Raw genomic sequence first — 14213 nt, 5'->3', positions numbered from 1 at the left:
TAAAAAGGAACAAATTCAGATACATGGTACAACACATATGAAACTTAAAACATTATGCTAACTGAAATAGATAAAAATGGTGAATGCTGCATGATTCTACTGACATGAGGTCCCTAGAACAGATGAGTTTAAAGAGACTGAATACAGGTTATTGTCAGGGGTTAGGGGAATGGGGTAGGAAGCTATTACTCAAAAAGAAGAGTTTCCTTTTGGGGTGCTGAAAGTTTTGCAAACAGATAGGGTGATGATTGTAGAACAGTGTAATTAATGCTAGTGAACTACATTTAAAATAGTTAAAATGGAAAATTTTGTTATATATACTTTGCCACAATTTTTATAAATTACATTAAATAATTTGATCCAGATTGCTTTAAAACAAATGAAAAAGTCCAGAGGAAAGGCTCTTGAATGCTTTCACCATGAAGACATGAAGAATGTTTTAGCAGATAGATATGCTTGTCTTGCTTTGAATATTACACAATGTATTTCAAGGACTGAAAGGCCATATGGTACTCCAGAAATACATACAATTTTATATGTCAACTCAGAATTAATTTTTTTGAAAACTTCACCACAGTAAATGAGGAAGAAAGAAAATGGGCTTCTTACCTCCCTGGCTCCATCTTCCAGCATGACTGAATGATACAATGTGAGGCTTGCTCATTTCAGCAAATTTCACCTGCATTTTGCCCCTTCCTTACTCCCTTGTCTGATTCGGATGCCAGTTCTAGAGCAACAGCCAGGTATACCGCTCTATCTCCTGCACCACCACTTCAGTCCTTTGCTCCTCTTGTGCTCCAGTGCTGTTAACACATTTTGTCACGCTATTCCTTGAACCACACTATGACATTTCAGTCTGTAGCCCTAACGTGCTATGTTCTCCCATGACCCTCTTCTCACAGCACTGTGAGGACCTGACTTCCTGTTTACTAGATGTGGAAAGTAACCTTTTATCCACCTCCTCAGAAGCCTTCCATGCCCAACCTCACTCATTCTCTAACCTCCTCCCCTCCTGCATGGCTATAGCTATTGTACTCCATGGATGTGCTGGTCACCTCCATTGTACCCTAGAGGAAGCAGAAGGAGCCACGCCTGATCTGGAGATTAGATGTTAACTCTGTACACTTCCTCTCATTCCCTGGGAAGTAAAAGGATAGAAAAGGCAGTGGCAACATGTCAGAGTAGCTGTTGTTTACAATTTTCCCTCTCACTGACTGCATCTTCCTTCCTTCCTCACTCGACAATAGTACAGGTGTCCAGAGAATCAAGGGTGAATACCTGGATTCTCCTGCATGGGCATCCAAGGGTTGGGCAGAGCTCAAGATGGAGGTAGAATAAACAATCCTACTTGGGTTATGGGAAATTCAAACCACACTTCTGCCTATGCCACTGAATCTGAGCCCAGTCTGAAACATTACCAAATCCTTCTGAGGCTCAGTTTCCTCATTTGTAAAGTGTAGAACTCTCTCACATGCTCTCCTAAGCTCCCCAGCTTTTAGAGCAAAAGCAGCACACCAAAACTGTTAGCTCCAAAACTGTTCTCCAGTCACATTGAGCAGTATTTCATATGGGGAAACGTTTTTGATGTTATATACAGATAGAGGTCTGCTCAAAGTAGAAGGAGAATGCCTTGGGGTTTTATTTCCCCATATTCAAGCTAAATAAAATAAACTAAATAAAAAAGGGAAAATTCTTTCAATTTTTTAAGGTGAATGTAATAAACTCTGTTTTTCCCAAATGGCCTTGTTTTTTTCTATTACAATTGCTGCTAAACTAGGTCACCTAAGTAATAAATATTGAAAGCACTTAACCAAATTCAAACATCTGTTCCAATCCTCTTTTAGGGCTTGATCCAGTTGAAACAAAATACCCACTGCCCTACAGGTTCTGAGAGATCCTGTAACACTCCTGGAAACGTGTTTTATTCTTAAAGTCAACATATCTGGTGAAAAATATGGCTAATTTCACTAAGTCTAGAGTGGAATGAATACAAAACTATATGAGGAACAACAAAATCCAGCCAAGGAAACCTTCCCATGCTGGATCTTTCTATAGGGAGACATAAGGCTCCTAGACTAAGTTGGGTTAGGTATGTGCCCAGTTTAAGCCCCAGCAGGTTGGGGTCTCTTGAGAGAGTTCGGTGGATGTGGTGCCTTTCCAGCTTCCACATAAGCTAGCACAGCCTTCCTCTCACAAGACTTCCCCAATTTTGTATTGGAATTTCTAAGTAAATCATTCAAATTTGACTTGGGGAAAATGATATTGACTTTATAAGATAAAAATGGTTTGTGAATAAAAAAGACAACATAAAGTTAACAGAAAAATGATAGAATAGAAAAAAATCTGCAATGAAAAACAAGGTCATAAAATACAGACATATTTTATAAATTGGTAAGAACACACAACAGGAAAATGGACGAAGGCTATGAATAAATCCAAGTGATTACAATATATGAAAATTTAGTGATTATGATATATGAAAAGATGCCCAGCTTCATAAATACTCAAAAAAAAAAACAAGACCTTTTTTTCATCCACTTTGCCAATTTTTTCAAATTAGCAAAAACTGGAAGAAAAAAAAGAACTATTGCAGACAAGGCTATAAAGCAGATGTATACTATTAGGGACTCCTGGAAAAAACGTGAATTGTAACAAACTTTGGAGACCAAACTAAACAGCTTAAACTCAAGTATCATTGTGGATCTACCAGCCACATTCCTTCTAATGTAAAGAAATGAAAGTCGGAATTCCAAGATGGCGGCTAGAGGTAGGAAGCAGAAAGCGACCCTCCTATAGTGAAATCTTGGAGAGACGCTGGAGACACACTTTGCAGGCATAATCACCGAGAAAAGGCATAACTTTGACTCCTCCACATCTCCAGCCGGCGCAGAGAATCTCCACTTCACCTTAAACGGAGAACCGAGGAGGCCCCCGGGCCGCCAGTGGCCGGCGCCCATACGGCTTGGGAAGACGCGGACCAGGTGAGCTTCGCGGTACCGCGGTTCCCCCACAGACAAGCCTGGGCCAGAGCAGCATAGCCCCCTGGACAGACTGACCTCCACCCGGGAAAAAAAGAGAAACTGAGTACTAAGCAATAAGAACAGTTAAGACGCTGGAAAGAGGGTGGGGCGCCCTGAGCGCTGAAGATTGGGGGAAGGGAACCCTTCCCGTGACTGTAAATAAACGAGCCGGGCAGGCCGGAGAGGCTCTGGCTGGAGCGGGGCGCGCCCAGCAACCAGGAGCGGGGACGCTTGTGAGAGGAGGGAGGACCCACTTCCCACGTGAACTGTAAATAAACACGCAGGCCTGACAACGCAGGGCAGTGTCACCTTTCCCAGTGCTTGGAAAGGGGAAAGCCTGTGGCAGAGGCCTCCGCACAGGAGAACTCTGAGCAAACAAAGCCTGTGGGACCAGGTGAGTGCTAAGCTCACCCCAGAGATCTGCATAAATAACGCCACCAGCTACAGGCTGAGATCTCCAGGCAGGCAAGCCACAGTTGCAGATACCACTCTCAGAACTGCCTCCAGACGCTTTTTTTTCTTTTTCTCCCTACCTTTGATGAGAGAACAACCGAATTACACCTGCAAGCCGAAAAACTTACTGAAACTGTATTGCATTTGAACTGGGGACACTTGGTGGGGCTTTTTTTTTTTTTTTTTCTTCTGTGTGTGTGTGAGTGTAGTTTTGTTCTACTTTATGCATCCCCTTTGATGAGACAACTACAGAACAACATCTGAGGCACCAACTCCAGGACTGGAGATTGAGACGGACATCCAAATTATTAAGACTGAAATTGCATTGCATATAAACTTGGAAGTTTTTTGGTTTTTTGTTTTTTTTTTTTTTTTAATTTTCTATTTTCCATTTTATTTTAATTCATTTTTATAAATAGATATTACTTTCATATACTTATTTTTTATTTTTTTATCTTTGATTTTCAATCCTCTCTCTGTCACTCTATTGTCTGTTCAGCTTACTGTCAATTAGTACACTAACACTCCCTGTTTATACCTTTGAAACTCTCTTGTCTGATACCTTGTTCTGCTTTCTCACTCTTGTCTGTATATTTGTTTTCCCCTTTTCTTTAACTTCTTGCTTTCCATCTCAGCTCACTCTTCCATTCTCAATATTACCATTGTTATTATTACAAGCTAGAAAATACTTAATTACACACAGTACAGGGACAGTAACAACACCAAGGACAATGACGGGAAGACAGAAAAAACAAGGAAACCAGTTTCCCCACAGCAAAAAATTAGTACAGGAACCAGAGGGTAATGAAGAGAACAGAAACTCAGAGCCAGACTCCAACAAAATGAAGATAAACTATGCCAAAGGACCCAATGAAGCCTACAAGAATAATTTAAAAGAAGACATACTACAAGTACTCAATGAGAATTTTATAGAGATGATACTGGATAGGGTCAACCAAAATGTACAGGAGACACTCAAGAAATTCCAAGACAATAAAAATAGAGAATTTGAAAAAGCAAAAGAAGAAATAAAGGAAACCATAGAAGCACTGTATAAACACCAAAGTGAAAGAGAGAACACAATGAATAAATGGATAAATGAACTCAGGACAAAAATAGACAACAATAAAGAATAAAACAGCCAGGATATGGAAAACCTCAGAAAAAAGAACGAAACAGAACTGCAAAACAAAACGGAAGGCCAATCCAGCAGAATAGAACAAACAGAAGACAGAATCTCAGAACTTGAAGATGAAATGGTAATTAAAGGAAAAACTGAAGAACTATTAATTAAACAACTCAAGACCTGTGAAAAGAAAATGCAAGAACTCACTGACTCCATCAAAAGACCAAACTTGAGAATCATGGGCATCGAAGAAGGAGAAGAGGTGCAAGCGAAGGGAATGCGTAATATATTCAACAAAATAATAACGGAAAATTTCCCAAATCTAGAGAAAGATATTCCCATACAAATGCAAGAGGCCTCCAGGACACCAAACAGACCAGATCAAAATAGAACTACTCCACGACATGTCATCATTAAAACAACAAGTTCAGAAACTAAGGAAAGAATATTGAAGGCTGCAAGAGAGAAAAAACAAGTAACATACAAAGGTAAACCCATCAAAATCACAGCAGACTTCTCAACAGAAACATTAAAAGCAAGAAGAGCGTGGGGTGAGATCTTCCGGGCACTGAATGAAAATAACTTCAACCCCAGGATACTCTACCCAGCAAAGCTATCATTCAAAATAGATGGAGCAATAAAAGTCTTCCATGATAAGCAGAAACTAAAACAATATGTGACCACAAAGCCACCATTACAAAAGATTCTGCAAGGGATCCTGCACACAGAAAGTGACACCCAACTTAACCATGAAAAGGCAGGCAGCACCAAATCACAGGATAAGAAAAAGCAAGACAGTAGAGAGTAACATCAAGTTAGGTACACACAATCAAACCTTCAAACAACTAAGATAACTAAATGGCAGGAATCACCACATACCTATCAGTACTAACACTTAATGTTAATGGACTTAATTCACCCATCAAAAGACACCGTTTGACAAAATGGATTAAAAAAGAAGATCCAACAATTTGTTGCTTACAGGAGACTCATCTCACCGACAGAAATAAGCATATGCTTAGGATGAAAGGCTGGAAGAAGATTTACCAAGCCAATGGCCCCCGAAAACAAGCAGGAGTAGCAATACTTATCTCTGACAAAGTAGACTTCAAACCTACATTGATCAAACGAGATAAAGAAGGACATTCCATACTAATAAAAGGGGAAATAGACCAAAAGGAAATAATAATCATCAATCTGTACGCACCCAATGTCAACGCACCCAATTTCATCAAACATACCCTGAAAGACCTAAAAGCATATATAAACGCCAACACAGTGGTTGTGGGAGACTTTAACACTCCATTATCATCAATAGATAGGTCATCCAAACAAAAACTCAATAAAGAAATCCAAGATCTAAAATATGCAATAGATCAAGTGGACCTAGTAGATGTCTACAGAAAATTTCATCCAACCTCTACACAATATACATTCTTCTCAGCAGCCCATGGAACCTTCTCCAAAACAGATCATATCCTAGGGCACAAAGCAAGCCTCAGCAAATATAAGAAAATAGAAATAATACCATGCATACTATCTGACCACAATGCAGTAAAAGTAGAACTCAACAACAAAAGTAAAGACAAAAAACATGCAAACAGCTGGAAACTAAATAACTCATTACTTAATGAAGAATGGATCATCGATGCAATAAAAGAGGAAATTAAAAAGTTCCTAGAAGTCAATGAAAATGAAAACACAACCTACTGGAACCTATGGGACACAGCTAAGGCAGTCTTGAGAGGAAAGTTTATAGCCATGAGTGCATATATTAAAAAGATTGAAAGATCCCAAATCAATGACCTAATGATACATCTCAAACTCCTAGAAAAACAAGAACAAGCAAATCCCAAAACAAATAGAAGGAGAGAAATAATAAAAATAAGAGCTGAAATCAACGAAATAGAAACCAAAAAAACCATACAAAGAATTAATGAAACAAAAAGTTGGTTCTTTGAAAAAATAAACAAGATCGATAGACCCCTGGCAAACCTGACTAAAATGAGGAGAGAAAAAACCCAAATTAGTAGAATCAGGAATGCAAAAGGGGAGATAACAACAAACACCATGGAAGTCCAGGAAATCATCAGAGACTACTTTGAGAACCTATATTCAAATAAATTTGAAAATCTAAAAGAAATGGACAGATTTCTAGATACATATGATCATCCAAAACTGAACCAAGAGGAAATTAATCACCTGAATAGACCTATAACACAAAATGAAATTGAAGCAGCAATCAAGAGTCTCCCCAAAAAGAAAAGTCCAGGACCTGATGGATTCTCTGCTGAATTCTATCAGACCTTTAAAGAAGAACTGATACCAACCCTCCTTAAACTGTTCCATGAAATAGAAAGGGAAGGAAAACTGCCAAACACATTTTATGAAGCCAGTATTACACTTATCCCAAAACCAGGCAAAGACACCTCCAAAAAGGAGAACTATAGGCCAATCTCCTTAATGAACATTGATGCAAAAATCCTCAACAAAATAATGGCAAATCGAATTCAGCAACACATCAAAAAGATTATTCACCACGACCAGGTAGGCTTCATCCCAGGGATGCAGGGGTGGTTCAACATACGAAAATCAATAAACGTAATAAACCACATTAACAGAAGCAAAGACAAAAACCACTTGATCATCTCAATAGATGCAGAAAAAGCCTTTGATAAGATCCAACATCATTTCATGATAAAAGCTCTAAGAAAACTAGGAATAGAAGGAAAGTTCCTCAACATTATAAAAGCTATATATGACAAACCTACAGCCAGCATTATACTTAACGGATAAAAATTAAAACCGTTTCCTCTAAAATCAGGAACCAGACAAGGATGCCCACTATCTCCACTCCTATTCAACATAGTACTGGAATTCCTAGCCAGAGCAATTAGGCAAGAAGAAGGAATAAAAGGAATACAAATAGGTAAAGAAACTGTCAAAATATCCCTATTTGCAGACGACATGATCCTATACCTTAAAGACCCAAAAAACTCTACTCAGAAGCTTCTAGACATCATCAATAGCTATAGCAAAGTAGCAGGATATAAAATCAACATAGAAAAATCATTAGCATTTCTATACACTAACAATGAGCAAATGGAAAAAGAATGTATGAAAACAATTCCATTTACAATAGCCTCAAAAAAAATCAAATACCTAGGTGTAAACCTAACAAAAGATGTGAAAGACCTCTACAAGGAAAACTATACACTTCTGAAGAAAGAGATTGAGCAAGACTATAGAAAGTGGAGAGATCTCCCATGCTCATGGATTGGTAGAATCAACATAGTAAAAATGTCGATACTCCCCAAAGTAATCTACATGTTTAATGCAATTCCCATCAAAATTCCAATGACATTCATTAAAGAGATTGAAAAATCTACTGTTAAATTTATATGGAAACACAAGAGGCCACGAATAGCCAAGGCAATACTCAGTCAAAAGAACAATGCAGGAGGTATCACAATACCTGACTTCAAACTATATTACAAAGCAATAACAATAAAAACAGCATGGTACTGGCACAAAAACAGATATGCAGACCAGTGGAACAGAATAGAGGATCCAGATATGAAGCCACACAACTATGAGCAACTTATCTTTGACAAAGGAGCTAAAAATATACGATGGAGAAATAGCAGCCTCTTTAACAAAAACTGCTGGGAAAACTGGTTAGCAGTCTGCAAAAAACTGAAACTAGATCCATGTATATCACCCTATACCAAGATTAACTCAAAAGGGATCAAGGATCTTAATATCAGACCCCAAACTCTTAAGTTGATACAAGAAAGAGTAGGAAATACTCTGGAGTTAGTAGGTATAGGTAAGAACTTTCTCAATGAAGCCCCAGCAGCACAGCAACTAAGAGATAGCATAGATAAATGGGACCTCATAAAACTAAAAAGCTTCTGTTCATCAAAAGAAATGGTCTCTAAACTGAAGAGAACACCCACAGAGTGGGAGAAAATATTTGCCAATTATACATCAGACAAAGGACTGATAACCAGAATATACAGGGAACTTAAAAAACTAAATTCTCCCAAAACTAATGAACCAATAAAGAAATGGGCAAGTGAACTAAACAGAACTTTCTCAAAAGAAGAAATTCAAATGGCCAGAAAACACATGAAAAAATGCTCACCATCTCTAGCAATAAAGGAAATGCAAATTAAAACCACGCTAAGATTCCACCTCACCCCTGTTAGAATAGCCATCATCAGCAACACCACCAACAACAGGTGTTGGCGAGGATGTGGGGAAAAAGGAACCCTCTTACACTGTTGGTGGGAATGTAAACTAGTACAACCACTCTGGAAAAAAATTTGGAGGCTACTTAAAAAGCTGGACATCGATCTACCATTTGATCCAGCAATTCCACTCTTGGGGATATACCCAAAAGACTGTTACTCCAGAGGCACCTGCACATCCATGTTTATTGCGGCACTATTCACAATAGCCAAGTTATGGAAACAGCCAAGATGCCCCACCACAGACGAATGGATTAAGAAAATGTGGTATCTATACACAATGGAATTTTATGCAGCCATGAAGAAGAATGAAATGTTATCATTCGCTGGTAAATGGATGGAACTGGAGAACATCATTCTGAGTGAGGTTAGCCTGGCTCAAAAGACCAAAAATCGTATGTTCTCCCTCATATGTGGACATTAGATCAAGGGCAAACACAACAAGGGGATTGGACTATGAGCACATGATAAAGCGAGAGCACACAAGGGAGGGGTGAGGATAGGTAAGACACCTAAAAAACTAGCTAGCATTTGTTGCCCTTAATGCAGAGAAACTAAAGCAGATACCTTAAAGCAACTGAGGCCAATAGGAAAAGGGGACCAGGAACTAGAGAAAAGGTTAGATCAAAAAGAACTAACCTAGAAGGTAACACCCACGCACAGGAAATCAATGTGAGTCAATGCCCTGTATAGCTATCCTTATCTCAACCAGCAAAAACCCTTGTTCCTTCCTATTATTGCTTATACTCTCTCTACAACAAAATTAGAGATAAGGACAAAATAGTTTCTGCTGGGTATTGAGGGGGGAAGCGGGAGGGGGTGGAGTGGGTGGTAAGGGAGGGGGTGGGGGCAGGGGGGAGAAATGAACCAAGCCTTGTATGCACATATGAATAATAAAAGAAAAATGAAAAAAAAAAAAAAAGAAATGAAAGTCTAGTACGTAAGGATACATACTTAAAATGTTTACTAGATCACTGCTTGTGATAGCCAAAAAAACTACTAGAAACAAGCTGTCAGTAGAGTAACTCCGTAAACCAACACATTTACAAAGTGAAATACATTATAACCTTTAAAAATGAATTAACTGGGCTAGCTGGAGAGGGGAGTGCTTGCCTAGCAAGCAGGAAGCCCTGAAATCAAACCCCAATACTGACAAAAAAATGAATTATATCAATATTATGGAAGGATTTCTATGCCCTATTTTAAGTGAGAGAATCAAGATGTAGAAATATTTACATGAAATTTCCCTCTTGTTTATTATGTAATTTAAAAACTTAAACACGGTGACAGCAGTAACCTTTATCCACAGTTTCACTTTCTTCAGTTTCAGCTATATGCTGTTAAACAAGGTCTGGAAACATTAAATAGAATATTCCATAAATAAACCATTTATAAGTTGTAAGTGGCTTCTATTACTCTATGTTGGTATAGTTTTTCTATTCTACTGTTGTTTTTAGTCTCTTACTGTGCTAATTTAGACATTAGATTTTTATCATAGGAATGTAAGTACAGAAAAGAACCCGGTGGTATAGGGCTAGAACTAGTCTTAGTTTTAGGCATCCACTGGCAGTCTTGAAACAGCTCCTCCAAGAACAAGAGAGGACTGCTGTGTATAGGCTAGAGAAAAACAAACATTATCCACAGGATCATTAGGATTAGTTGTTTGTGAATGGAAGTGGCATAAATTGGGTAGAAGAAGCTTTAAAAAATAAAACTGAAGTTTAAAGATATGTAGGATTTTTAAAATGTTTTTAAAAGCACATAATAGGTGTACAGGGGATTTCACTGTGACATTTCCATATAGTATACAATGTACCCAGGTTTGGTTCTGCCCCTCCATTATTCTCCCTCTTCCCCCTCCTCCTTCTTAAATGGCTTGGACAGGTTTCAATGTCCCACATTCAAACACGTGTGGGAAGTGCATTGACCACACTCACCCTCCGTTACCCTCTTCATTTACCCTCCCCTAAACATTCCTGCTGTTCATTACGTAAGTGTTTGTTCATTGTTCAGTGAGGTTTTGCCTTGGTGTTTTACCAAGGTGATAAAACTTGGTGTTTTATCCTATCACTCTTCCTTACCCTTTCCCCTACTCTGTATTGTTTAACAGTTTTCAGCGTGTTTCCTTGTGTCTCGTTCCTACACAGATGTATTTCATTATTATTCTCTACCATTCTCTTCATCTTTTCATCCTCCCTCAGTCTCCTCTAACAGTCCAACTTTTGGAAACATGCTCTGTGTATATATAGATACATGTGTGTGTGTGTACATATGATAATGCTTGTGTTTGTATTGGATCTGTCTTTGACATATGAGAGAAAATATGTGACCTTTGTCTTTCTGAACCTGGCTAACTTCACTTAACATGGTTTCTCCAGTTCCATCTATTTTTCTGTGAATGAAAAAATTTTATTCTTTATAGCTAAACAATATTGTCTGTGTGTATGTGTATGTGAGTGTGTGTGTGTGTGTGTGTGTCATGTTTTCTTAATCCATTCATCAGTAGTGGGGCATCTGGGCTATCTCCATAGCTTAGCTATTGTGAATAATGCTGCAAAAAAACATTGGTGTGCAAATGTCTTTATTGTATCCTAACTTACATCCTTTGGAGTGGTATTGCTGGATCATATTTTTAGTTCTATTTTTAGTTTTTGGAGGAACCTCCACACTGCTTTCCACAGTGGCTGTACTAATTTACATTCACAACAACAGTGTATAGGGTTTCATTCCCCCCACCACAATATTCTCACCACCATGTTATAACCTTCTTTGTTCCTGAAGACAAGTACCTATCATGTGTATTATTGTTTTACTGTAAGCAACGTATCTTTTAACTCTTACTGCTTTCGGGATTTTCCCTTATCTTTTGATTTTCAGCTGTTTTACTATAAAGTGCCTGAGTGTGGCTTCCTTTTTATTCATCTTGCTTGGGGTTTGCTGAGCTTCTCTGGTCTATAATTTTGTTTTGCACTTAATGTTGCCCATTATTTCTTCAGACCATTTTCCTGCAAACTTCTTCAAGTTCACCTATCCTTTCTGACTTCCCCTTTTGTTTTCCTTTTTATGCTTTCTACTTTTAAAGTTCTTGTGCACTAATTCTAACATATCTTCCATCTAAGGGTTGTTTTCTATTGACTGCTTTATCTCTTGACTATGAGTCATATTTCCTTTCCTTCTCGTGACTGTTATCATATGCAGAACATTATGAATACAAGTTGTGGAGATGATGGTTCTGAAGAAGGTTCATGCTATTGCAGCAGGAAGCTACTTGGCTGATATCAAACTCCAAATCCTGTTTGGACCCTCTGGTGTGCAATGCTGGAACTGCTTGGTTCCTTCAGCTTTCTACCTATGGTTTCTCAGTGGGTCTGGTTTCTCTTGGGGTCTCCCAAGGCTCAGTGAAGAATTTGGAAAGACCTTATACATAGATGTTTGGGGGCCTCCTCTTTCAACAGTCAATTCCCCTCTAATTTTTGCTTTCAGTTTCCCTCCAGTGCCTTCAAATAATTGATTTTATATCTTGTCCAGAGTTTACAATTGTTTTCTATTACAAAATTAATCTGACAAGAACTTCTCCATCTTTATTTTAAAAACATGTTTCTTTCATTCAAGATCACTATTATTTTACATAACTTTTATATTAAAGGAGCATAGAATAGAACCATTCCTTAATAACATTTAAGCAATTGGATTACCTAAGGAGCAGTGAAGATCTGTTACTTTTTAGCTCCGTGGCAACTATTTCATAACACCATAACAAATTTGGAAATGCTTCCATCTTGTTATGCAGGTTTACATTTGGTAATGGAATTGTTTTTAAAGTAGAGGAAATAAGTTTTCTTTAGAGGAAGTGGTGAATGTAAATTTTTGTCGTTTAAAAGACAACATTACCTCACACATTAGCTCAGAAATCCATGGGGTTTATAACCATGCGCAATGCAACTCGTTGCCTTCCTGCCAAGGGCAAAGGGATTCATCACAGTTCTGGCAAGTGGGGAATCTGTAAGCTCTAGCTCATTGACCAATAAAACAACCTTGTTATGTGGTGCTCACAGAGAATGCACTGCAAGCCATTACAGGAAATAGCTATGTATAATTCCCTAGACTCAATCTCTAACTCATGTGATAATGGTCTACTAGTCTCCATTCTTTAAAGAGACCAGTTACAAGTTCACGGATAGCAAGCAGTGTTCAAACAGCTAACAGAGTATCATCTGGTCCAGTCACCTCATACGACAGATAAGGAAACTGAGAGTCAGAGAAATGAGGTAATTAACTCAACAAAAAATTAAGTAACTCTCAACAAGAGCATAAACAAGTCTAGAGCCAACTGCTTTTTGCAACGTTGGATGCTAGCTCTGTTAGATCCAGCAAAAAAGGCTTTTTCAAAACAGAAAATGTATCAGAGACAAAGTCTTAAGGGAAGAAGAGACTCAAGCAAAAACCCTAAATTCTTATTCCTTCCCTGCTTAGCGTGCTTGCATTTAACCCTCTATGTCATTAAAGAAGAAAGATAACCAAAAAAAAAACCATAAAAAAATTTTTTTCAAAAGAGTTGTTTTGCTGAATGACTAATAAAAATAATTGTAAATAGTTTACAAGTATGAAAAGCCTGTAAAAGCTCTATTAAGTTAAACACATTCGTAACCTGTTACCTTATAATGCCAGGAGACATTTATCATGTTAAAATCTCTTTTATATTGTCCAGTTTCATGTTCCATCCCACCGTGAGACCCAGGAGGTGCTAAGCTCTCAGTGCCAATTTTTCTGCTGAAATGTTGAAAAGAAAATAAAAAGAACTGGTGATTTCCTTATCTCTAAGATGTACTGCTATCATGAGACTTTATAAATGCCAAAGCAAGCCCTGTGAGGTCATCACTATCACTACTTTATGTGATTATAGTAATTTCCCTCCCTGGAATGCAACTAGCTGGCTCCTAAGTTTCACAATCATTATTTCACCTTGAAAGAAATAATTGCATTTTTAATCCAAAGAAACAAGAGTAATTTGTTTACATATATGATATATATTATATAGCTCACACATATGTTATCCTCATTGCATACAGTCTTAAGAAGGAAATCAAGAGAACAATTTTGAAACATTTACACTGGCAAATGCAGAGCCCATGAAAGTAAAACAAAAAATGTTTTGAGCAGGCATATCCTAGTTGCCAATAAGGGAGAAAAAAAAAAACAAAAACAACTTCCAAGAAAATGTTTCAAAATGCTTGGATTGTTCTAACTGCATAATTTTTTTCAACTGTTTCCACCAGGCAGTAAATAAAATCCCATTAGAGTCCTTGGGCAAAGGGCTATCTCATTGAATGGGAGGGAAGGCAAGGCAAAAGAATATGGAGG

At 37.9% G+C, this 14213-nt stretch overlaps 1 protein-coding gene across 9 annotated transcripts in view; it reads right to left on the bottom strand.

Moving 5' to 3' along the window:
• Ltbp1 (latent transforming growth factor beta binding protein 1) overlaps positions 1–14213 on the bottom strand; it is a 434527-nt gene that overhangs the window by 281293 nt on the left and 139021 nt on the right. The window contains exon 1 of one of the 9 annotated variants that reach the window (XM_074049481.1): positions 610–938. The exons of the other annotated variants lie outside the window; for them this stretch is intronic. Within the exon in view, the coding sequence (XP_073905582.1) occupies positions 610–623 (14 nt within the window). The 5' untranslated portion in view covers positions 624–938. Of the gene's footprint in view, positions 1–609; positions 939–14213 lie in introns of those variants that run through there. 9 annotated transcript variants of the gene reach the window in all.

This window comes from Castor canadensis, chromosome 12, assembly GCF_047511655.1.
Source record: "Castor canadensis chromosome 12, mCasCan1.hap1v2, whole genome shotgun sequence".
Classification (NCBI taxonomy): domain Eukaryota; kingdom Metazoa; phylum Chordata; class Mammalia; order Rodentia; family Castoridae; genus Castor; species Castor canadensis.
This window is presented reverse-complemented; position numbering and strand designations above follow the sequence as displayed.